At 48.1% G+C, this 25779-nt stretch overlaps 1 protein-coding gene and 1 non-coding gene across 2 annotated transcripts in view; one reads left to right on the top strand and one right to left on the bottom strand.

Moving 5' to 3' along the window:
* The window catches only part of LOC146170903 (uncharacterized), a 186742-nt gene continuing 160963 nt past the window's right edge, over positions 1-25779 (top strand). Inside the window, exon 1 of the mRNA XM_084586715.1 lies at positions 1-132. Coding sequence (XP_084442841.1) covers positions 10-132 — 123 coding nt within the window. The 5' untranslated portion in view covers positions 1-9. The remainder of the gene's footprint in view (positions 133-25779) is intronic.
* On the bottom strand, positions 15535-15607 carry TRNAM-CAU (transfer RNA methionine (anticodon CAU)). The gene has a single exon. It is a non-coding gene; the product is annotated as a tRNA-Met (tRNA).

Raw genomic sequence — 25779 nt, 5'->3', positions numbered from 1 at the left:
AATTCAGCTATGAGTCTCCTGGCAGTCACAAGTATAATATTCTTGCTTGGAGAGATTGTGGTTAATGCCAATGAGGAAACGCCTCACCTGTCGCCTCCGGGTAGACTTCATAAGTTCCAAAATCCAAAACCTGTATGTACACATTTGATATTTCAAGCAAAGCAAGTATTTTATGCCAGAATAAACGTGGTGTGAGCGTAGTTACCTGGAAGTATAACGTATGCACAAAATAATTTAGTATTGCAAAGTGCGTACTTCGTTTCGATTAAAACACTAATTCATTTTCACAGTTCTAAAAAATTCAGCTAATGCAGTATTTTTCGGAAGTCGCATACTATATGGCTATTCCCGATGATGATTAGCGATGCAGTGGTTGTACCCGATAACGAAGATTCGCAGAATATTACCAACAATCTGGGAATCGTTACTTAGAAGTGACATAGTAAAGATACGTGTTGCGATTTAACCTTCATTTTATTGCTACCGCTGAGCAGGATTTCAGTGGTCGCGCTGATACTTTAGAGTGTAACACTGACCCAGTAGGTCAGGATTATTCGAAATGTGGTTTGAACACGAGATCAAGGACCGTACATTATTTACAAATAAGAAATCACCACATGGCTCAGTGGATTCAGCTAGCACCGAACCGGGTTAAGTGGAGAAAATGAGAGAGGATTTCGCCCTGCAGTGGGTATAGTCAGGCTGCTGCTGCTGCTGCTGCTGCTGCTGCTGCTGCTGCTGCTGCTGCTGCTGCTGCTGCTGCTGCTGCTGCTGCTGCTGCTGCTGCTGCTGCTGCTGCTGCTGCTGCTGCTGCTGCTGCTGCTGCTGCTGCTGCTGCTGCTGCTGCTGCTGCTGCTGCTGCTGCTGCTGCTGCTGCTGCTGCTGCTGCTGCTGCTGCTGCTGCTGCTGCTGCTGCTGCTGCTGCTGCTGCTGCTGCTGCTGCTGCTGCTGCTGCTGCTGCTGCTGCTGCTGCTGCTGCTGCTGCTGCTGCTGCTGCTGCTGCTGCTGCTGCTGCTGCTGCTGCTGCTGCTGCTGCTGCTGCTGCTGCTGCTGCTGCTGCTGCTGCTGCTGCTGCTGCTGCTGCTGCTGCTGCTGCTGCTGCTGCTGCTGCTGCTGCTGCTGCTGCTGCTGCTGCTGCTGCTGCTGCTGCTGCTGCTGCTGCTGCTGCTGCTGCTGCTGCTGCTGCTGCTGCTGCTGCTGCTGCTGCTGCTGCTGCTGCTGCTGCTGCTGCTGCTGCTGCTGCTGCTGCTGCTGCTGCTGCTGCTGCTGCTGCTGCTGCTGCTGCTGCTGCTGCTGCTGCTGCTGCTGCTGCTGCTGCTGCTGCTGCTGCTGCTGCTGCTGCTGCTGCTGCTGCTGCTGCTGCTGCTGCTGCTGCTGCTGCTGCTGCTGCTGCTGCTGCTGCTGCTGCTGCTGCTGCTGCTGCTGCTGCTGCTGCTGCTGCTGCTGCTGCTGCTGCTGCTGCTGCTGCTGCTGCTGCTGCTGCTGCTGCTGCTGCTGCTGCTGCTGCTGCTGCTGCTGCTGCTGCTGCTGCTGCTGCTGCTGCTGCTGCTGCTGCTGCTGCTGCTGCTGCTGCTGCTGCTGCTGCTGCTGCTGCTGCTGCTGCTGCTGCTGCTGCTGCTGCTGCTGCTGCTGCTGCTGCTGCTGCTGCTGCTGCTGCTGCTGCTGCTGCTGCTGCTGCTGCTGCTGCTGCTGCTGCTGCTGCTGCTGCTGCTGCTGCTGCTGCTGCTGCTGCTGCTGCTGCTGCTGCTGCTGCTGCTGCTGCTGCTGCTGCTGCTGCTGCTGCTGCTGCTGCTGCTGCTGCTGCTGCTGCTGCTGCTGCTGCTGCTGCTGCTGCTGCTGCTGCTGCTGCTGCTGCTGCTGCTGCTGCTGCTGCTGCTGCTGCTGCTGCTGCTGCTGCTGCTGCTGCTGCTGCTGCTGCTGCTGCTGCTGCTGCTGCTGCTGCTGCTGCTGCTGCTGCTGCTGCTGCTGCTGCTGCTGCTGCTGCTGCTGCTGCTGCTGCTGCTGCTGCTGCTGCTGCTGCTGCTGCTGCTGCTGCTGCTGCTGCTGCTGCTGCTGCTGCTGCTGCTGCTGCTGCTGCTGCTGCTGCTGCTGCTGCTGCTGCTGCTGCTGCTGCTGCTGCTGCTGCTGCTGCTGCTGCTGCTGCTGCTGCTGCTGCTGCTGCTGCTGCTGCTGCTGCTGCTGCTGCTGCTGCTGATGATGATGATGATGATGATGATGATGATGATGACATGGCTCAGAATACAACGAGTAGATTGACACACAAAAAATCATTACTCTGGAGATCTGCGTGTCAGTCCGAACATATAATTTCACTAGAATGGCGATAGTACAGGGAATAAATAGATAGGGATAAATAGAAAACATGTTTAAAATATAAAATAAATCTGATTTCTTAATGCAAACGCTACGATAAAAATATGGTATTGCCTACAAAAGTTAGAATATAAGATATTAATCTCAAAATAACGGCTTGAGGGGCAAGTTGGTGCATCATCGTATTCCGGTTCTTCTTACAGTTGGTAGTGTGCGCGTGTGCTGTGTATCTTCTCCTGTGTTTGTGTTTATTTGCGCCACATATCTGAATAAGATATTAATCTGATTTGCAGCCTGAATGATCGCGTTCTCAGCACGAGGCGTAGCATGCATTGAGGATTTTCTTACTATCGTCGCATTCCGCGATACATACGGACGCAAATCATTGACAACGGAAACAAACATGAAAGTCGTCGTACAAAGCAATCCAAGATCATTTTCTAAATTTTATATGACGATTGCCTGCACACTGCTCGTAATATCTCTACTAGCATTATTAGCATGGTGACGTGTTAAATTTATTTCAGGAGAAATAATGATGACAAGTGATTTTGCTTGCCAAGACGTTTAGAAGGTGTGGCCGCTTGGTCTGAATCATATCTCTAAGGCGATCTTGACTGTCTTGAGCGCAAACGCGCAGCGCATACACAAGAAGACAAAGACAAACATTACACATTTATTACAGTTCAGGAACGAAACGTGAAAGATGTTTCCCTGAGTCAGTCGAGTACTTTGATTAGTATAACCAGTGGATGCAGGCGCACATACTTTATATGATAAGGCTTGATATAGTGCCATGACACAGCAACAGAGTCGTCCGGTCTCGCTCTGTCTCCGTTTGTGTGTGTCTACCATTCCGCTTGTTTTATTCTCTATATGTAGCAATCAGCCCAGCTCACGACTGTGTTGACTTCTGAATACACATTTAATTAAGCAAATGGTTACTAGGAATAAAAACTAATCTTTCGCGGGAAGGACTTCTTCACACTAGACTGCAATTTGTTTCAGTTTATTCGTGATACAATTGCGTGACCACAACAGTTGTAATACCCATTGCAAAATAGCACCCTGACCTGTTAAATTATGGGTGGTAATGTTCGCTTGGGATCTACGAATATCACTTCTATTAATTCTTCAACTTCTAAGACATGTTACCATTCCCTCATAAAAAAAATACAAAGCTTTGTTTCTTAATCCAATTAAACTGTGATAGTTCCCTTAAACTTGGACTGCAGGGATTGCTCCGGTACCCATTCAAGCACCACTAGAAAAATAGGTCGGACATCTTACAAAGGTATCTCCAGCTGGCTTCAGGCATACATTGCAGAGGTGGCACAGCTGCATTTTTTATAGGATAGGTAAGAAGTAATGTCCAGCGCAATATATTTTCCAAAATATTCTGCAGCGGGGAGATGTTCAGCCTATCTGTAATTTCTACGCGCTTGAGTTGAACAAATGGATAAAAACAGTTGTCGAAAAACGCTCCATATAGGAATATTGTAGCCGCCCCTGTAAATTTTCAGACGCACAAGTTTGTTCCCTGCCATATCCATTCTGAAATTACTTTCGGTGTTATGTTAGGCTATGGTTTCAGCAATAGGCGCAAGGCAAACATTGGCCAAATTTGTGATCGTGGATTTTACTTGTATAAACAATACAAAAGTTTGAACATCACAGCATATACTAGGAGAGTAATGAGTACACAGCACCAAAGTAGATACAATGTTTAAAGTGTATTAAACAGACCGGTTTCGGCTTCAATACCTACATTGTTCTGAATTTGTATAAAATTTTGATTGCGTCGAGCAGTTCGCAATGCTGCAAATCTACCTTGTAGTTTTGTGACAGAGCATCAGCAATACTTCGGAATGTGGCAGGTTCGATTTCTGGGGCAGCTGACGCGTATCGGTTTTTCAATGGGTACAAGATTTCTGCCGGCCTGGTGCTCGGCTCTTCTGCGGATGAAATGCTTGTGAAACGGGTCATCGGCCAAATAGTTGCTACCATTTGTTAAGTGTTTCTCTCCTAATTGATGTGAATTTTGGTCCCTTTGTTTCTATGGGAATACGCCTGCGTTACAAGGTTTGTTATTCATGCTGGATTGCAGCAGTTTATCTGTCATCACGAGTCCCTATCCAGCCATCTGCGGAACAAGGTTGTCCACGGCCGCCATTCTTGTTCTCTATATTGTCAGGCATGCGCACAGAAGAGGAGAAGGAAGTGCAAAAAGAGGCTCTCCGGAATAGAGAAAGACGAAGAAGAAGCTCACCAACTGTTACTTAGCACATCAGGCTAAGGTGCAGAATCGCTCTGTAAATAAACCCTAACAGTGTGGTGGAAGGTGTTGCAAAGATCACCACGGATTCCTCTCTACCGCGTTCGAGCCGACGAATCGCTGGGCTTCCCCCTTTGACCACCACAATGATCCAGGACGGCGACGCACGGCCGCCAGGTCCAGCGGCACCCGTATGGCAGCATTACCGTGAGCCGCTGACTTTTCTGGCAAGGCTGGCGAAGATGTGGATGAGTGGCTCACCAATTACCAGCGGGTCAGCAAGTACAATCGCTGGGATGTCACTGTAATGCTGGCAAATGTTTTTTTTTTCTTAGACTCCACAGCCCTGACATGGTTTGAGAACCATGAAGCGTCTCTAACGAGCTGGGATCGTTTTGAAAGGAGATTCGAAATTGTTTCAGGGATACCACGGCAAAACGGAAATGCGCTGAGCAGACTTTATTCCAGCGAGCCCAAGGGCCTGGTGAAACATGCACAATGTACATAGAAGAGGTCCTAAATCTCTGCAAAGCGGTGAATCCGAGCATGTCTGACGAAGACAGAGTTGGCCTCCTCTTAAAGGGCATCGCGGTGGATGTATATAACTTTTTAATTACAAAAGAAAACTTAGATTCACCCGCGGCCGTGATCAAGCACTGTCGTACGTTCGAAACTTTAAAGTTATAATAATAATAATAATAATAATACTTTATTTTTCCTTTACTACAAGGAAAGGAAAGGAGTAGCCGCTAAAAAGCCGCTTCGAAGAGAAGCTTGACGGGGCGGCTGCCCCTACATATGACGGCATTTCACAGCGGAGAAAGTCACGCCCACACAGTGAATAAACAGTCAATGGAGAAATAATTAGACCACAAAAAAGCGCTAGGTAAATAAGGAAAAATACATGAAGATAAAACAGAAATGCCGCAAGACAGAAACCTAACTTGAATATATGTATTTATAGAAACATTTTGCGGATTAATTTAATGGGAGGAAGAGAGAAATCTTGACCACTATTAGCAAAATATTGATTTAATATGGTAGGAAGCCTGAAGCGAAGCATCTGCCTGCCATTGTTCGTCCGGCACGCTGTAACGTGCCAATGCTCCGGGTTACGGGTGTCGTATGTGTTTATGTTGTCTTGAAGCGCTGCTATGAGTGTTAGTGTGTTGTCCTTTTTACTGATGCCTTGTTTATATAATCGCAAAAGCCTGTAGTTATACAAAGGTGTTATTTTAACTATTTTTAGCTGCTTAAATATTGGTCCTGTATGTTCGAGGTAAGAAGCTTTAGTAATATTTCTTATTGCACGTTTTTGAAGGAGTAGTGACTTTGTAATGTTTTCTGCTGTTGTTGTTGCCCATACTAGCAAGGCGCAGTTCAGAATAGACGAAAACAGTGAATTATAAAGCATAATGTTAATAGTAAGTGGAAACACACGAAAATGTCGGCGTAGAGAACCTATCATGCGTGATAATTTGTTGACTACATATTCTATGTGAACGTCATATGTCATGTGTTCTGAGAAGTACACGACCAACGTTTTCACAGAGTGAGCAATTTCTATTTTCGTGCCACTGAGTACAAGAGAAGGCAGCTCAAATGCTTTATTTCTGGGATGGAAGAGAACGGCTTTTGTTTTACTGACATTGAGTTTCAAACTGTTTTGACACGCCCAGTTTTCAATTTTTTCCAAGGTTATGTTAGCCCGACTGGATAGGTCTATGCCTGAGTGGACAGAGAAAAACAGACTTGTATCATCAGCGTATATAATGTGTTTTGCAGATGAATCTATGGAAACAAGATCATTGATGTAGAGAATAAAAAGAGGGGGGCCTAAAAGACTGCCTTGTGGAACTCCCGAGATGACTGGCTTAATTGTAGAGGAGAAACCGTTTATTTCAACATATTGTGTCCTATTGGCTATGTAGGAAGATATTAAAGAGTAGGCTGTGCCACGTATGCCATACCTGTCTAGTTTATTGAGTAAAGTTTTGTGGTTGATGCTGTCGAAAGCTTTCGAGAAATCTAAAAATATGCCCAAGACGAGTTTCTTTTCTTCAAAATTAGTTAATATATACTCTTTTTGAGCGAGAAGAGCAAGCTCAGTAGATCTGTTTTTCCGAAACTCGAATTGAGCGGAGTTTAAAATATCATGATGATTAATAAAGGACGTAAGACGAGCAAGAATTACCTTTTCAAATCCTTTTGAGAAGGTAGGCAGGATAGATATTGGGCGATAGTTGGAAAGGTCGTTTTTATTGCCTTTTTTGTATAATACTTTGACCCTCGCCGACTGCATGTTACGTGGGAACCCGCCTTTTGATAAACATAAGTTGAAAATATGTGTCAGGCAGTTTGATATATCAAGAATAACATATTTTACTGGCATTATCTGAACACCCGCGCTATCCTCAGATTTGCTATTGTTAAGACTGTTGAAAGCCGCCACCACCTCTCCCTCTGAAACTGGATTCAAAAAATATTGTTGAGTTATTGCTAGAATAGTTGAGCGGTACCTCTTCGCAAAATGACTAAGTTTGGGCAACAGAAGTGAAAAAATCATTAAAGTGTTAGCGAGTTCATGTCGCTCAACCTCTATGCCATCAAGAATAAGTTTGGTAATTGGTTCTGTTATATGCCCTATAATAGAGTTCAATTTCTTCCAAGTCACCTCCGGGTTATTCCTCGAAAAAACAAACAAATTCTCATAATACAGTTTTTTTGCAGCTCGAAGCTCTTTTGTCACTACGTTTCTGAAATATTTGAAAGCTTTCAACGCATCAGGACATTTCGTTTTTAGAAATTAGCTGTACAATTTGTCACGTTCTTTTATTCGGTTAAGTAGCGTACTGCTGATCCAAGGCTTACGAGCTCGCCGTGGACGACTATGTATTTTGCGGGGAAAACAAGTAGAATATATGTGGTTGAATAATGTGATAAACTTGTCGTACGCTGCTTCAGGATTGGTTTCGTTGAAAACGTCGCTCCAGTCCGCACCGACTATCTGCTCACGAAAGTTATAAAGCGTAAACGAATTGATGTCCCTATAAGCGTATTGTTTCAAGCTCCTTTTGAGATTAGGTACGTGGTTGACACACAGAAATATAGGGAGGTGATCGCTAATCGGCATACTGATTACTGCGGATGTTAAGTGATTTTGGTTATTTGTAATGAAAACATCTAACAATGATTCTGTTTCTTCCGTTACTCTGGTTGGGGCATTTATTGTATTCATACAGCAGTGAACATTTAACAGTGTATCTAATTCCCGCGTCGCAGTACTCTCTGACAAGAGATTTATATTCAGGTCGCCTCCAAGGACAATATACAACTTGTGCTGATTCGCAAATTCAAGAACAGAATCTAAAAAAGATAAGAAAACACTCGTATTGCCGGAAGGAGGGCGGTAACACACAGCAAACAGGTATGAGCAGACTCTGAGCGTAAGTATCTCGTAATGGGCGCTAACTACACCAAATTCGTCAAGAAGTTCACATTCTATGTCATTTTTAACCAACATGGATACGCCACCACCTCGTGTAACCTGGCGATTCAAGCAGTAGCTCTTAAATGCTGGTATGCTGAAGGCATCGTCTTCGTTACAAAACCAAGTTTCCGAAAACATAAGAACATGAATTGACAACTTCACTTCAGCAAGAAAAAATTCAATGTCATCTTGCTTGCCTCTTCCTGAGCGAAGATTAAAATGAACAATGTTTAAAGATTGCTGGGAATTTCCGCAGAAAGAAGCGAGGTCCGATGTGCAGACTGGGCTTGACAGAAAAACAGACATTGAAAAGAAAAACAGACAATAACTAGACAAATGTCAAAACGACGATTGCATCATGCATTTTCCAGTTTGAAGATATCATCTGGGCTACGGATGACAACTGCGCTCTCCCCTTCCGCTTTTCTGACAAATACACGACCGCCAGCACGCCACGTGAAACGATAACCATTTGCTGCTGCCCAGTCTCGACTTAGCTGCAAAAGGTTTCTGTTGTACCTAGTCAGGTTTTCGGATATGGAAACAGATGCCTCCGCAGCTCTCAAAGCTTTTCGTCCCTCGAGCCATTTGTCACGAAGCGCTTGTTTAGAGAACCGCACCAGAATTGTGGGAATTTTTCCCACCTTAGCAGGAAGCCTGTGGATATTGTCGATATCGCTCAGTTGCAGATCTGGCAATTTGATTGCTTTAGCGATGCTATTGAGTTCGGTTAGCAAGTCTTCATTTGGGGAAACGGGAACACCGTGAACTTCAATGTTGTGCTTCCTACTGTATAGCTCTAGCTCATTTAATGACATTTTCAGTTAATCAATGGTATTTTTGTCACAGCTTGTCTGCTCCAGCTTCTGGACACGTTGTTTAAGGCTGCCTATCTCTTTGTCCTGCTGTTCCTGCTTTGCAAGGATGGCATCGTATTTAGCTGACATCATTTCGATAGATGCCTTTACCTCGTCGACTTGGGACGGCAAACCCGAAAGCGCGTCCAGCTTTTGAACGATATCTTCAAGACTTGCAGCGATTTCCACATCAACAGACATTTTTCGCCCGGTATTTTCCTTCGAACTGCGGCAAGACACGCATCGCCACGCTTTGCGATCGGCTTCACCTTTAGATTTGAAGGCTGCCTCCGACCACCCTGAGCAATTACCAAGATGATAGCTGCACTTACATTCTGCACACAGCAGGACTCGGTCACCAGGCGGTACAGCTTCTTCACAAGATGGGCATATCTCAGACATGTTGAGACACAGTGCACGAATAAGGATAGAAAACAAAGCACTGTGGCAGCAGCGGCGGCGGTACAGAGATTAAATTAAGCCAATAAGAAACTCCGTATAGCACCAACCTGGAAAACGAAGTAGGTGCGAATTAGGTGGGCGTCCTTGCTCTGCCGCCGCTGCCACCAAAATGCCTCGTTTGCGATAACAGCCACCAGGAGCAAAGCACGACCAGCGCGTCGGTAATGTGACGTCAGCTGCCAATCCAGTCCACGTAAGCCTGATGCCGGTATTGTTGAAAATGCTTGGTTCCTGCCTGGGAAGGCGAAATACCGCAACAATGATGAGTGGAACACGCCTCGCTTGGTCGTACGGAACACAGGTAAGCCAGCAACAGGGTTAGTGGGCCGACCTGGAAAACGAAGTAGGTGCGAATTAGGTGGGCGTCCTTGCTCTGCCGCCGCTGCCGCCAAAATGCCTCGTTTGCGATAACAGCCACCAGGAGCAAAGCACGACCAGCGCGTCGGTAATGTGACGTCAGCTGCCAATCCAGTCCACGTAAGCCTGATGCCGGTATTGTTGAAAATGCTTGGCTCCTGCCTGGAAAACGAAGTAGGTGCGAATTAGGTGGGCGTCCTTGCTCTGCCGCCGCTGCCGCCATCGCATAACCCCGAAATTCGGCCGTCTGCCTAACGTGACCACTGTTGCAAGCGTGGATTCTCACGAGCATTCACATGAGCCTCCGAATTCGGCAGAGATGATTCGCCAAATTGTCCGTGATGAGCTCTCCCGCCATCAAGATGTGAACCGCAGTGCAATCCCCTGTGATAGTTGCTCCCTGCAGGCAGCTCCCATCCAGCGCTCTTCTTGGTGTTCTACCGCTCCTCCTCCGGTCCGTGACCACCGAAACGACTCATATGGCCCTGCTCCCCTAGCTCGTTCCCACTACAGGGCGCCATCACCTCCGCAACAACCCCAGCGGCGAGACTTTGCTGATCGCTGCGATCCTGTTACCGAGGACTATTATTTGGACTGTGCTCGTGAACCACCCGTCTGTTACCGCTGTAGTATGCTTGGCCACATATCCAGATTCTGCCGCCGCCGGAATCCGTCATCACGCTACCAGCGCCAATGGACAAATCGCCGTTCTACTGTGAGCCCAGAAGTCCATGCCCCGACCTATCCCCCTCCTTCGGGCTCCTACCGGTACGTACCACCACGCAACGACTCGCCAGTTTCTGATCGCAGCCTGACTCCTCCTGCCCGCCGCTCCCGACAATTGCCTTCTCCCCGCCGTTCTTCTCCGCCACCGGGAAACTAGCGTGTGCGGCCGATGGAGGTGTGGTCGCCAGGTCATCGATATTGCCAATTCCTCTACCGGTCGTTAAGCTGAAGAACCGCTTGGAAGTGTTAGTGGATGGTGTTTGTTTTATCGCCTTAGTGGATACTGGTGCTACAGCTTCCGTGATGAGCTTAGATTTTAAGAACCGTCTCGGCCACAAAATTATGTTTGGTTGGGATAGAACTGTCATTTTTCGAGGTGTAGGCGGAGAATCGTTGGTTCCGCTTGGTATTTGTTATGTAAATGTAGCGATGGCTGGACACGAGTTTAGAACTGAATTTACGGTGCTCCCTCGCTCTACGCACGACGTTATTCTATGAGTTGACTTTTTACAGCAGTGTGGCGCAACTCTCGGCTTCAATGATGACGAGATATCAATAAACTCCAGCCTTCGATCGGCTCTCATAGAAGAATCGCCGCGGGCGGTCCAAGTGTTTTCTGTCTTCGAAGATACCGTCGTTCCGGCGATGTCCGCCATCTTCGTCCCAGTTGTGTCTTTGGGTGCGGTTCCCAATGCCTTCGACGCTCTGGTGGAACCCACTTCCCTTTCCGGTGCCAAAAAGAGTGTGTTGGTGCCCCGCAGCGTTGTTCGAGTGAACGAGGGCCGTACCACGCTTTGGACTGTCAACCACACCAATGAACCTGCCGTATTGCCGCGTGGTTTGAAACTCGCCGACTTTGAAGAACGCCTTTCTATGCACATCGCCGCGTTCAATGACGGCGTTGCTCGTTCAACTAGACGTCCCGATCATGCTGATTCCCAGTTTAAGTCTATGATAAATGAATCGCTACCCACCAACGACCACAGAATATTGATGGAGGTTCTTATGAAACATGCGGACGTGTTCTACTGTGCTCGAGATCAGCCACCACCGATTCCGCCTTTCCGCACCCATCACATGATCGACACTGGATCTGCACACCCTATTAGACAGACACCATACCGTGTTTCACCTTCAGAACGTAAGATAATTGACGAACAGGTCCGTGATATGATGCAAAGAGGAATCATTCAGGAATCATGTAGCCCGTGGGCCGCCCCTGTGATTCTCGTGAAAAAGAAAGCTGGCACCTGGCGATTTTGTGTCGACTATCGCCGCCTCAATACTGTCACCAAAAAGGATGTTTACCCGCTCCCACGTGTTGATGATGCCATTGACTGTCTCCATTCAGCTTCCTTCTTTTCATCTGTTGATTTACGGTCCGGATACTGGCAGATACCGATGCATCCGAAAGACAAGGAGAAGACGGCATTCGTGACTCTCGATGGGTTATATGAATTTAACGTGATGCCTTTCGGCCTATGCAACGCTCCGGCCACCTTTTAAAGATTTATGGACACTCTTTTGCGTGGTCTAAAGTGGCAAATTTGCATGTGTTACCTAGATGACGTAGTGATTTTTGGGAGGACCTTCGCCGAGCATAACAGCCGTTTAGCTGTGGTCCTAACTGCATGGAGAAAGCGGGTCTCGTGCTGAACTCTAAGAAGTGCCGCTTCGGTGAACGCCAGATCGTTGTGCTTGGGCATTTGGTTGACAAAGACGGTGTTAGGTCTGACCCACAGAAGACTGAAGCTGTCAGCTGCGTCAAGGAGCCCAAGTCTGTGAAAGAACTCAGGAGCTTCCTGGGACTTAGCTCTTACTTTCGACGCTTCATCCCTCAGTTTGCTGACGTAGCCTACCCCCTGACATGTCTCTTGCAGAAAGATATTCCTTTCAAGTGGACTCCTGAATGTGATTCTGCGTTTCGACAGCTGAAATTTCTTCTTACCTTGCGGCCCATACTGCGTCATTTCAGCCCGACAGCTCCCACTGAACTCCACACTGACGCAAGTGGTATCGGCGTGGGTGCTGTGCTCATACAACGGCATGAGGGAAAGCAACACGTTGTCGCTTACGCAAGTCGCATCCTTAGCAAGTCTGAACGCAACTATACCGTGACGGAGCAAGAGTGCCTTGCCGTCGTTTTTGGCGTACAGCGGTTTCGCTCGTACCTTTATGGACGTTCCTTTACAGTCATCACCGATCGTCATTCGCTTTGCTGGCTGTTGAATCTACGCAACCCCTGCGGTCGGTTGGCCCGCTGGGCATTACGCCTTCAGGAGTTCAACTTTACAGTGTCGTACAAAAGTGGCCGCCAACACGCTGACGCTGACTCCCTCTCGCGGCCTTCCGGATCTTGCCACTTTCCAGCGAGAACAACGAAAAGATCAAGAATTGGTAGCACTTTTTAAAAAAGCTCGTGATCCGGCATCTGTGAACCCTTTCTGCATTCGCGATGGTTTGCTGTATCGAAAAAATTACTCGTCTGGCGGTGCACGCTTTCTGCTAGTCGTTCCGGCTAGCCTCTATTCCTCTGTTCTACACTCTATGCACGATGACGTTACAGCTGGGCACTTGGGGTTTGCCAGGACTCTTACGCGCATTAAGGAACGTTTCTACTGGCCAAATATGCGTCCAACGACTCAGCGTTACGTGAACTCCTACGTGCAGTGCCAGCGGTTCAAGCTCCCCACGACTTCTCTGCCGGGCCACTTACATCCGGTGACACCACCAACCACACCATATGAGCAAGTGGGTGTTGACCTCATAGGCCCGTTTCCCCGCTCGTCCAAAGGCAATCGCTGGGTCATCGTGTGCGTTGATCATCTCACGCGTTACTGTGAAACTGCCGCCATCCCTACCGCCACCGCCGCTGACGTCTCGTTCTTTCTTCTTCACGCTGTCGTCCACCGTCATGGACCTCCTCGTGTAATTATCAGTGACCGAGGCCGCCAGTTTACGGCAGATGTTGTGGAACAGCTTCTGCGCTATTGTACCTGCCAGTTGCGTCACTCTACGCCGTACCATCCCCAGACAAATGGCCTCGTCGAACGTACAAACCGGACACTGACAAACATGCTTGCGATGTATGTTGAGTCGCGGCACAAGAACTGGGATGACGTGCTTCCTTTCATTACTTACGCCTATAACACCTCAAAGCATGAGACAACTTCTTATAGTCCATTTTTCCTCCTCTACGCCCGTCCGCCTCGACATACTCTTGACACCATTTTGCCGTTCTCTCTCGACACCGAACCGTCTGTTTCGAGCACCCTCTGCCGCGCTGAAGAGGCTCGTCGGGTCGCCCGATTACGCACTCTGGCCTCGCAGGACCGCACTAAGCAGCGCTACGATCGTGGGCATCAGAATGTCTCCTACCTTCCCGGCGACTTAGTATGGCTTTGGACACCTCTTCGCAAGCGTGGTTTGTCCCAGAAGCTGTTGTCGCACTACACAGGCCCATTTATTGTACTCAAACGCATCAACGAGTTGAATTACGTCGTGTCTCGCCAATGTTCCCACGGTCGCCCCTCTCGGAAAACACAGGTAGTTCATGTCGCAAGAATTAAGCGCTGCCACTCTCGCTCGGGAATTTGACAGCCCAGGGGCTTCGTCTGTCAAGGGGAAAATGTCAGGCATGCGCATAGAAGAGGAGAAGGAAGTGCAAAAAGAGGCTCTCCGGAATAGAGAAAGAAGAAGCAGAAGCTCACCATCTGTTACTTAGCACATCAGGCTAAGGCGCAGAATCGCTCTGTAAATAAACCCTAACAATATATAGTTTCAGCCACATTTCTCGAGGTTTCAAAAGAATAGGGCAGTCAATGTCTTTCGTATAAACGGCCACGAATATAAAGTATAAGTTTGAACAGATTAACGTGTCGTTTTCAGCGTTGCAAACAAAGAATCTTTCGACACAGGGCGAGAATGTCCTGTATACAGACGAGGTATGACTCGGTTGACGATTCAGCATGAGTAGCCAGGTCTATTTTGGCTGCCAAGCTCGCCCAATTGGTTTGCCGAATAAGACCTGCAGGTTTTGTTTGCAGATATCGCACGTAGGCATCTCCTGTTCGTGGTTGGTAAACCAGGTCTTCGCCGTTCCAGCTAGATAGAGATTATGTTTGCAAGCATTAATGCTAGCATCCCACCGGTTATTCTTGCTGAACCTTCCGTATTCGTTGAGCCAATCTTCAACATCCTTTATGTCTTCGTCGTTAAAAATAGCCGGAGGGCGGATTTTGGTTAAAACTATGAGGGCAGCTGGAGTTTCCGTAGCAGGTGATACGTCCTGGGATGCCATGCTTACTGTGGCAGTCGGTGGGGTGAGCTCAGGGAGATGACGTCCACTGCGCAAATCCAGGTTTCTGGTGCCGAAATGCGAAGGAATGTGGCAAGGGGGATCGAAAGTACCTTCACCAAGGTGTTACCGGGTCGTTCAGCTTGGAGCAGAGGGCGTACACGGAAGACAAGGCTTTCAAACAACAGACGTTTTCTGCAGGCACCAGCCGACTCTGCTCGAACGTCATCTCTAAAACTCACGAGAGTCTTCATTCCTTATGCGCATATCAGTGCACGCACCGCCTAATGTAACAATACTGTTATGACGGAGAGGTTTGTCTCTATGACAGGTTAATAGCTTTGTGTGTTGCCCTCTTCTATTCGGGATGTGCCAATCTACTCCAGCTGAATATGTTGCTTCAGCATGGACACCTAGCCATGCTTTAGTAAGTTTGCCAATTCTACAGCGCTACCCTCTTACGTTTCTACTCTCAGACGCTTGTCCTCAATGTGCGTTCTGTTTTGTAAAACGGCTGCCTGCAATCTATAAGCACTAAACGGTTTTACTTTCGCCCATATAAACAACAACACAGGGCTTGATATAGGGTTATATATATATATATGAAGGAAAGAAGCCAACAGTCGGCGATGCCAAGGAAAGCGTTGGGGATGGTCCTTTGTCTTTTTTTAATGTTTACTTTGATAATCACAGAGATTAGTAATGTAATCTGTTGAGGGGAAAGATAATTAAACACAAAGTAGAAGAAAAAACAACGTGCCAATGGTGGGAACCGAACCCACGACCTCCGAATAATGCGTCCGGTGCTCTTCCAACTAAGCTACATCGGCCGCTGTCCCCTCTGTTACTTTCTTGGGTATTTATGTTGTCTGTATACGAACCTTTAGAGTGTTCATCAGCGCCACCCTCAGCCAAGGCGGCGGACGTGGAATGTCCTTTTGTTACCGCCAGCGTCACGTAGAACGTGATCAAGAGCGAGGGCGAAAGCTGTGCTAGAACCCTCTTACGCTACCTATAGCTTCAAGACTGCCAGAACCGAGACCCCCGTAAGCTACAAGCAGATCAATTAAGGGGAAATGAGGGAGCTCGTTATAATACATGAAGGAACGAAGCCAACAGTCGGCGATGCCAAGGAAAGCGTTGGGGATGGTACTTTGTCTTTAATAATATATATATATATATATATATATATATAATTGGTTCACATGAAGGGAAAGACGCAGTATCTGTCACACTTGCTCTATGGACACCTGCACCGCGCCGTAAGTGAAGGGATGAAGGTGCAGGTGAAAGTGGAAAGAGAGAAAGGGGAAGCCATAGTGGAGGGCTACGGAGTCTTTTCGACCACTTGGGGATCTTAACGAGCGCTGACATCGCACAGCACACGAACAACTCCTACATCTCTGGGAAGCTACAGCCAGTCTTGAAAGACGGTGGCAATTTAAAGATGGAACAGGACCCTCCGCCGCAGGCTGGGCCGACTTAAAAAAGACATAGAAACACACACAGCTACGCTTTCGAGGCACAACTGTGAATCCGTATGCAATCGTCTTGATGGTAACATGAGCCTGCCTCAAACATGGAACCTCTTCCGACATTTCATAGACCCCTCTCAATCTATGACACCAATAAGACATAACCTCACAAAACTGATTCACACTTCCCCACAGCCCATCACAGCTACTTGAGGACCTGAAGGATACGTACTTCAAACCTTATCAACCAATGTTCCATCCGCAATGTAAAGGGCGCCCTAATCACCTTTTATGTCTGCCTATCACTGAAGCAGAAGTACTGGCAGAACTTCAAAACCTGAATACCTCCTCAGCTCTTGGGTTAGATGGTATAACCGATAAAACTCTGTGCAACCTAGACACCTGCTCCATAACCGTCTTAACCAATTACTTTAATGAAGGCTGGCAACAAGGACCTTTGCCGGCCGAGTGGAAGGAGGCAAAAGTGGTATTTATACCAAAATCAGGCAAACCGCTTCACCCCACCAATCTTTGACCTATTTCCCTCACTTCTTGTGTCGGAAAGTTAATGCAGCATGTCATTCATACACGACTAAGCAACGTTCTAAATCTCAACACTTCCTTTACCGACCCATACCCACAGATATCGATAGTCCACCTATGACTCTGACACTCGGAACACAATCGATTCCCTTAGTAACTCAAATCAGAGTACTAGGAATGACTCTATACTCCCATGGAGCACATAGAGATGTAATCAAAGCAGTCCAGACTCATGCCCATCAAACTACTCGACTCATCCGTCGTGTAGCACCTCGGAAAACAGGCCTTCATGAAAGAAATACATTTCGCCTCACAGAAGCATATGTTACCAGCAGAGTCGCATACGCTCTTCCATACGTATCCCTCACTAGCAAGGAACGTGATCGAGTGAACGCTTTACTACGCAGTTGTACAAAAACAGCCCTGCGCTTTAATCCCAGCACCTCAACGCTCCGCTTACTAAAACTTGGGGCCCATAATGCGTATGAAGAACTCCGTGAAGCCACACTGACAGCCCAGAAGGCCCGCCTTTCGCGTACATCAGCAGGTCGCGCACTGCTCTCTTCTCTACACATATCCCCAATAAGACTCCCATCTAAAGGCACCCCATTACCTACTGCGATTCGGTCCAAAATTTTGGAACCCCCTTCCCAAAAACATGAGCCCGTAACGGGATGGGAAACGTAGAACAGCCAGGGCGCAAACCTTGCACTAACAGTAGGGAGAAGACCCCAGTGTTGCATATGTAGATGCAGCCATCTGTGCAAACACACATCGTAAGGTACTAGCAGTTACTACCAGTCATGCAAAACTTCTCTCTGCTTGCTCAATTCTGACCGATTCTACAAGTGAGGCTGAGGAGGCAGACATTGCGCTCGCCATGATATCCGCACCCGCTGCGAAAATAATTTCGGATTCTAAAACAGCTATCCTGAACCTTTCCAATGGTTTAGTGTCATCCAACACCCACCACCTTTTGCATTTTTGGCAACCCCGACAATCTGTCACCCTTATTTGGACACCCGCGCATGCGGGCCATCCAGTAATGAGGGGGCTCACTCCCTGGCCCGAGGTCTCACTTTCCAGAATGGGGAGGAACAGTCTTCCTCAGATGCCGGGGAGTACCTGCTGTCCTTTTATGACATCCCTACCTATCACCGCGAAAATCGGAGGACTTACGCACCCCCTGCCCCGAACCTTAGAATAACACAAGTTGCTCATTTTCGCAAGCTACAAACGCGCACACCCCCATACCCCATCCTTCTCCACGCCCGCTTTCCTGACCAGGTTTATTCTTCCTGCAAGCTCTGTGGCGAACCTGGCGGCTCTCTACACATTACTCCCCTGCCTCTCATTCCCTGATCCCCCTTCACCAGAGGTGGCCCTAGATTACTGGGAGAAGCTACTCACCAGTACCTCCTATAAGGGCCACCTCAAGATCATTACATGCGCTATCGCTCGGATAGCCCTCCAAGGGCTTTCTTTTGTTTTGTAAGAGGGCCCTCCATACATGAAGGGGGCAGCGCCCCCACCCTTTGTAATATTGTCCAGGTAGCACAAAGTGGGCTATAAAGGGTGGGCTCCGGTGGGTCCGATGTAGGCAATGCAGGACAGCCCTGGTGGGCTCAATGTGGGTGCTGCAAGAGGGGCCGACCTAGGCCCAAAGCGGGCTGTCGACAAAGCCCCAAGGGGCCGATGCAGGCAGCCCTTGCGGGGCTGCCCACATTTTTCCGGCATTGTTAAAAGGGCACATCCCGCCAACTCCCCGCGATGGTCCTTCTTTGGACCGATTTGGGCAGCCGCTTTGGAGGAACATTTTTTAAATTTCAGTTAGCCCCTCAGAAAATGACATAGGACCAAGGGTTCTATAGCGCTAGCCGCACTTGGGCTTGCCCACATTATTCTCATAGGAGTCCGACGCAGGAAATTGATGGAAAGCCCTAGTCAAGTTTTCCGAATCAATATTTATGCACATAATTAAGTAATTATTTTATACATGTCTGCACTTTCTAAACAGCCACAATATTAAATTTTACAATAATTCATAGCATTCATCTAGCCGAAATGACTTCATGTACATCTTGTTCAGGCTATGGAGATGTGTGTTCTGAACAGCAATATTGTTGTTGTTGTGGCTGTAGGAAGAAGGAAAAGAAAATTCACGGGCCTGCTACTGGCTCTGTAGCTGAGCCACCTCCGCTGCCTCGTGCAGATAGAAGAGAATATAGATAAGAAAGAAAAGGAAGAATAAAAACGCGCGCCGCAACAACAGCCGTCGTCCACCACCAGCGGTGGCGTGAGCAATGACGGCGTAGAACAGATAAAAATTCGGTGCCAGGCTAGCCCCCGCCGCAAGCGGCGGTGACCCACCTGTACCAGCCCCATCATTGTGCTGGGAGTTGCAGGCTGTCCAAAGCAACCACATAAGAGGCAACAGTTAGCAATCAGTTTATTTTAGTATTTGTAGCGCAGTTTGCATGAGCGCGAGAACTAAAGCCATGTAAAATTCTAATCGACTAAACATGGCAACAACTATTATACAAATCATCTATAATAGTAATTGAAGGCAACATCTAATGCAAATAAAGGTTGGAAACAATAATTACGCAATTGCATGCACGCCTTATAGCCCCATTACGGCCGATCTGGGACCTACAGCGGTTTTGTGTGGGCAGCCCCAATTGGGCTGGGTGTTGGTTTTGAACCTATAGCCCACTTGCTGTTGCACGTGCCTTCAAATTCCCCACAAGGGACTAATTTTGGTATCATGAGGGCCGTCCCGCCTTCCAGCCTCATTACGGCCCATGTGGGATATAAAGCAGGTTTATGTGGGCAGCCCCAATTGGGATGGACGTTAGTTTTGAACCTAGAGCCCACCTGCTGTTGCACGGGCCTTCAAAGTCCCCACAAAGGACCGATTTTTGTACCATGCGGGCACGCCCGCCTTCCAGCCCCATTACAGCCTATGTGCGACCTAAAGCGGTTTAGCTAAGGCTGCCTCATTTGGGCTTCACGAGGGCTTGCCCAAATTGAGCCCAAATTGAGCCCTTATTCGTATTTTACCTTCCCTCAAGTAACCTACAAGGTGCCGATTGGGGCAGCATGCGGGTATGTCCGTTTTCTTGCCCCACTACGGCCGATGTTGGTCCCACAAAGATTTAATGGGGGCGGCCTCATTTCGGATCTATGAGGGCTTTCCCATAAAAAGCCCCCATTTAGGTTGGATTGCCCTCAAATATCCGGCAAAGGACCCTTGTGGTCTGGATGCGGGAATGTGCTCTACATTAGCCCACGAAACGCCGCTATGGGACCCATGCAGGAGGAGCAGGGGCAAGCCTAAATGGGGCTTGCCCACTTTTGCCCCATCGGGGACCGATGCAGGTTTTATGATGGTTGCCCCAGCCCCACTTGCCTACATCGGACCTGCTGGGGCTCCCCATTTTGTGCTACCTGGGTGGCAGTAAATCTTTCTACCATTGCCACCACCACTTCGTTTCGCCTCCATGAAAACGCTTCGCTCTTTGTGTGTGTTGGTTAATGCTTTGAACCTATGAGGCAAGGGAATCTTTTTCGACATGCTAACATTGGCGTCATTTGTCTAATTCACAATTAGTCCGTTAGACAGCTTCGTGTTTCATATTGTTTCTTACGGTTGCTACCTCGTAGCACCAAACATTTAACGCGAGAAGGTCACAGTACCTCTATTTTAATGCTGTCGCAAAGAGGGCAGCCTATGGCGCTGGTGTTGGGGCTAGAAATCACTGCCTTGGCGCGAGAAGATTGTAGCTGCCAGCTGACATGGCCGAGCATTAACTGGACTTTCGGTTTGCATGACATTATATTTCACTGCAGCTGCCAACTCGAGCCACTCCTTAGAAGAGAGATAGAGAATCAGCCTGCAAGTACCCATGGAACATGGAGGCACCTCTTGACGGATAGGGTAAAACTGGGCTTTATCAATTTATTTGTTTAGAATACACCTCAAAGCTCCAGGTATGAAGTATTACATGAGCCTTATAACATCAAAATTCCATATTAGTTATCACAAATAAGTTATTTTCTATATGAACGTTTTTAAATCGTGCGATCTGGAGCGGAGCACGGTTTCAATGGGAAGATCATTTCAGTCTTTCGCAGTCTGGATGAAAAAATGAAAAAAAGTGAAACGATGTGCAGTAGTATGGGTTTGTAGCATATGCAATCGCAATATAACCATAACATCGGAGCATAGTTATCCCCACAAGTGCTGGCAAGGAAATTAGGAATCATCTTTGGCCATATTCACTCTGTCTTCGTTGCTCCCTGGTCTGCCTTGTTTATGGGACACAGTCCATCAGGTGTATTTTCATGTTGAATTCCTACTTGCTCGTTTTCCCCGTAGTTTCTCTTTTGAGATAAGTCGAGCACTGAGACACCACTTCATTCTGTTGCACACCATTTAGACAGTAAACAGACAGAAATCATTAAGCAAATCAGCTTAATCAGAGACACTGAAGATCTGTGGGTCACTAACCCACCGGTAGTGTTCAAAGGAAAGAAAAACGATTCCCCTTCGGGCTTCACACTGCTGATGAAGGCGCCATAAAAACCTCCAGAATCCCTAGGTCATGTCCTGTTGTGCCAGTAAAAATGCGCATTTATGTGTTGTTGCCTATCAAAAGCAAAAATATGACAATAACGTTTTGTCTCCCTTCTTTGAATAGGTACTTTTATCAGTCGTGCCACGCATTCAACTATTTTTCCATGGTTGTACTGACAGTGTATTCGAAAATTGAGAAATAGAGTTTTCGATCGTTATCTCAATGATAGCGAAGAGGCAGTCTAATTCAAGAGCTCTGAAATACGCTGTCACGTGCGAAAGGTGCTCACAATTGCCGCTACACCTCCTCAGCATGTTACCGATAGCATATCTCCGACTATCGGCCTGCACACTGCCCGTGTGACAATTTTTGGTGCTTTACTGTTCTGAAGCACAGTCCTCACGATTGTTTTGTTGGGTTTGAGTTCAACTCCGACCATAGCCACTATGAACTGCGCCACATGTGCTGCTCCATATTACCTTCATTCTCATTTGGGATCGCCCTCTGCTATAGCACACCGCCTTTAAAGCGTTGGGTTTGTCCGCTAGCTACGTCGTTTTACTGCGTCTTTGTTTCCTCAGTCTTCAACTAGTGTAATATATGAGTGGAGTGCAATGAAACTCTCTTGAAAAGAAGCAAAACTACATAGGTATGTGAACATCGTTATACGTACAGCACAAAATAAACTGCAAAAGAATGTACGAGAATAACAGTCTACAAAACCCGTATATTTATCTTTTCAGGCTACAGCGTCAGAGACATGAACAGTAATATCTGGAATACCATTCCAATGAGGGATTCCACATGTCAGTCCACAGAAGTTGAAAACTAGCTTTGCTGTGGTCATTGTGCAGTCTATGTCATGTGGGACATGGTTGCGTAGGAAGGAAGGGGAAATGATGAAGGCTGTGAACAATATTGTGGAAGAGGCATATGAGAGTAATTGTTTTGCGGGATCGCAAGGATGGTGAACGGCGATGTCTTAATACTATTTATGCTGGATTTCTGGCTGTGATCCTGAGCAACTGAACGAGCAGATCGATTATGTGAGCGCTCTAGAGAACTATTACGTACTCTTGAGGAATTGACCACTTCGAAGATTACCATTGAAATTGAGAGCGAGCAGATTATAAATTTGCGAGTTGCTGGGTGGAAGAAGGCGCACAACTAGCGTTAGGTTTTAAGAAGCCGAACATACTTTTATCTTCAGGAGTAAAGATTACTATATGAAATTATATGACAGGTACCTATATGATGACACAGGGCACTAACACAGTGGCAACAATGACGTCGTATGAGAATCCATGGGATGTTGGAACTAGAAATGCTGACGATTCCTGACCAGTCCAGAATTCATCTGGTGACATCCCATGCAGCATAACACCTTTGCGCTTAGTTTTGTCTCCTTTGAATACCCATGGCGTGAGCCCTGGGATCTACAAAGAATTCGGCAAAGATCTCGTGGCAATGGTTTGTTTTGCTATTCGATGATCTTTTAAAGCGCCAAAGCCGCACAAGACAGTAAAAACGAGGATTTCCCATTCATTGAAGAATTTCTTGTAAATCTCGGAACCCCAACCTGTAGGACAGCAGTCTGCATCACGACTGCTTGTTCAAAATGTGCTTGTTTAAAATACTTTAATATGAAGTAATAAACGTTGAAAACACTGCTTCCGCTTGAACTCAGTATGTCACCTGTGAGGCACACTTTCATGTGTTGATGATCACCAGTCGTTCACAACGAGCTGAATACAGTGTAAACGCTGCACTGTGTACAGCGTTGGGTACTAAACATCCGAAAACTAATGACAAGACTCCAGCATTCCGTCAAAAAACTTGAGCATTACAGCTTCCATATTGCCGCGAAACCTTCAAAACTGTATTTGGTGTTTTCCAACTGCCACCGCGTACATGCTTATCACTGATTCTGGATCGCGTATCCGTTCCGTAATCTATGTTTGTTAATGCTCGATGTCGCGTTTCACACCTTTATCAGTTTCGTTGTAGCGCAAGATGCACCGAGATCTATCTCGAAGATTCCGGCCACTCGTGTGTCTTTCCACAATGTTCCAGCCCGTGCTGGTAGCTGTTTGCGACTTTATCTAGATTGTTCTGTGCAGCCTTTAAATTGAGCGTTGACGAGAGTGACGGGCATTCTTTGTTCGACGATTGACCAGCATGTTTGTTGCTATCGCCGCCGCCGAGTTGATTTGTTCTTTTGCGGGCGCAAGTCAGCCCAGTAAAGATTTAGTTTCAGTACCATCAAGCTTGTGTCTTCATTTGTGTTATCGACCCTGGTCACCACCACGTGACATCTGGTGGAGGCGTTGCCTTTGATCCTTCAAGCGAAGACCCAAGCCGTGTTCCTATCGCCCTGGAAGACCAGGCTACATGTCGCCGAGCCAGCCGCCGACTTCAAGACCTACAGCCCGAGCACGGTCTGCTAGCTGACCCCATTCGATCTCGGAAGGCATCGACACTGACAATGGCCCAGCCTACAGCTCCGGTTGTTTTCGTCCAGACCCGTGAGCCCCCCTGCTTCCATGGACGACCGGATGAAGATGGGCGAGACTGGATGGACCTTTTCGATCGTGTAGCAGAATTCAACAGCTGGAACGACGCCGCGAAACTTAGGCAAGCCTACTTTGTTCTTCAAGGACATGCCCGAGTTTGGCTCGAAAATCATAAGGCAACTATGAAGGATTGGGAGACCTTCAAGGAAGCGCTTCTGAATGCCTTTTCAAGCGTCGTCCGAAAGGAAAGAGCCCAGGCCCTCCTTCAGTCAAGACTTCAACTCCCTAACGAGCCTGTCCTGGCGTACGTTGCGGAGATGAAGCGCCTCTTTCGCTGCGCCGACACTAATATGTCCGAAGGTGAGCGAGTCAAACTTTTATAGCGAAACGTTAAAGAGTCGCTCTTGCGGGTCTTGCGCGAAATCCGCCAAGAACTGTGGCGGAATTTGAAACAGAAGCATCTACCATCGAGAAGACGTTAGACAACCGGATGCGCCATTACGAGCGACCACTTCAACCGGAATACTCAAGCCACTACCCCAGCGTATCTACAAGCGGAGAGAACCTTCGGGATCTCATCCGGGAGATCGTGCGAGAGGAGCTCCGCCGATTGATGCCATCATCGCAACAACCCCAGGTGGCGACGCTCGCGGACGTCATCCGTGAAGATGTCCATCAGGCGCTGGGTGCTCCTCAAGCGACGGCTGCGACTGTTCCAGCACAAGAGGCAACAGCGATGAATTACGCTGGTGCATTACGTCGCCCTTCGCCCCGACGTGATGACTTTCCGAGCCCTCGCCGCTACCGTCCTGTTCCTGAAAACCGCCCCTTGGACTCCGCCCGCCAAGCCAACCAACGGCCCCCAAACCCCAGGAAGTGCGACGTCTGGAGGACAGCAAACAACCGGCCATTATGCTTCCACTGCGGTGAGGCCAACAACAATCTGCGCCACTGCCCGTACCAACGAATTGGTCTCTGTGTATTTGCAGTCGACGCTCCACGACCACGCCCAGGTGAACGACCGCAAGAGATCGACAGCTATCTGCGTAGCGGTGAGACTGCGCCGCCAAGCCGTCGGTTCAGGTCTCCATCGCCGTACAGGGTCCGCTTTGCGTCGCCAGGCCGTAACTATGATGAGAGTATGCGCGGAAGGTCCCCAAGCCCGCGCAGGGGAAACTAAAGGCAGCAACCTTTGGAGGTGATGTTGCTCAACGGCGAAAAGACGAAGATCCTCCGCCGCCGACGACCACTAACCACGACGCAGCTATTTCATTGCCGCTCCACACGACGACATCGACGACAACACGACCAGAGTACAAGCCGACACCGTCGCCCACCGAAGTAACAACGGTATGCCCCGGCCATGACTTGAAGAAACAACGGAGCAGAGATCGGACACTAAGGCCGACGTGCAATGCGAGGACGCGAACAAGTGACCTTGAAGTTGACATCGACGGTCGCAGAGTCACTGCCCTAGTAGACACCGGAGCTGACTATTCAGTCATTAGTGGACTGTTCGCCTCTAAGCTCAGAAAGGTTACCACCGCTTGGGATGGCCCGCTGATTCGCACCGCAGGTGGCAACCTGATTACTCCATCGGGACGATGCACTGCAAGAATAACCGTGAATGGGCGTACCTACCCCACAGCCTTGTGGTCTTGCAGCAGTACTCCCGCGACGTGACTTTAGGCATGGACTTCCTAAATGGACATAGGGCTATCATCGACCTCCGATCAAAGCTCATCAAGCTCTCTGCAGACAAACGCATTCCTGTTATGGCGACGTCGACGCGACATATTGCTCCAAACGTCCTCAATGAAGAATTGACGATGCCACCCCTATCAAGCGTATGAGTCTTCGTAGGTAGCGCAAATATCGAAAGCGCTGAAAG

Source organism: Amblyomma maculatum, unplaced genomic scaffold (genome assembly GCF_055883805.1).
Source record: "Amblyomma maculatum isolate TAMU_Amacu unplaced genomic scaffold, ASM5588380v1 scaffold_28, whole genome shotgun sequence".
Lineage (NCBI taxonomy): Eukaryota > Metazoa > Arthropoda > Arachnida > Ixodida > Ixodidae > Amblyomma > Amblyomma maculatum.
Note: the sequence above shows the minus strand (reverse complement) of the source record. Positions and strands in the feature narration are given on the sequence as shown.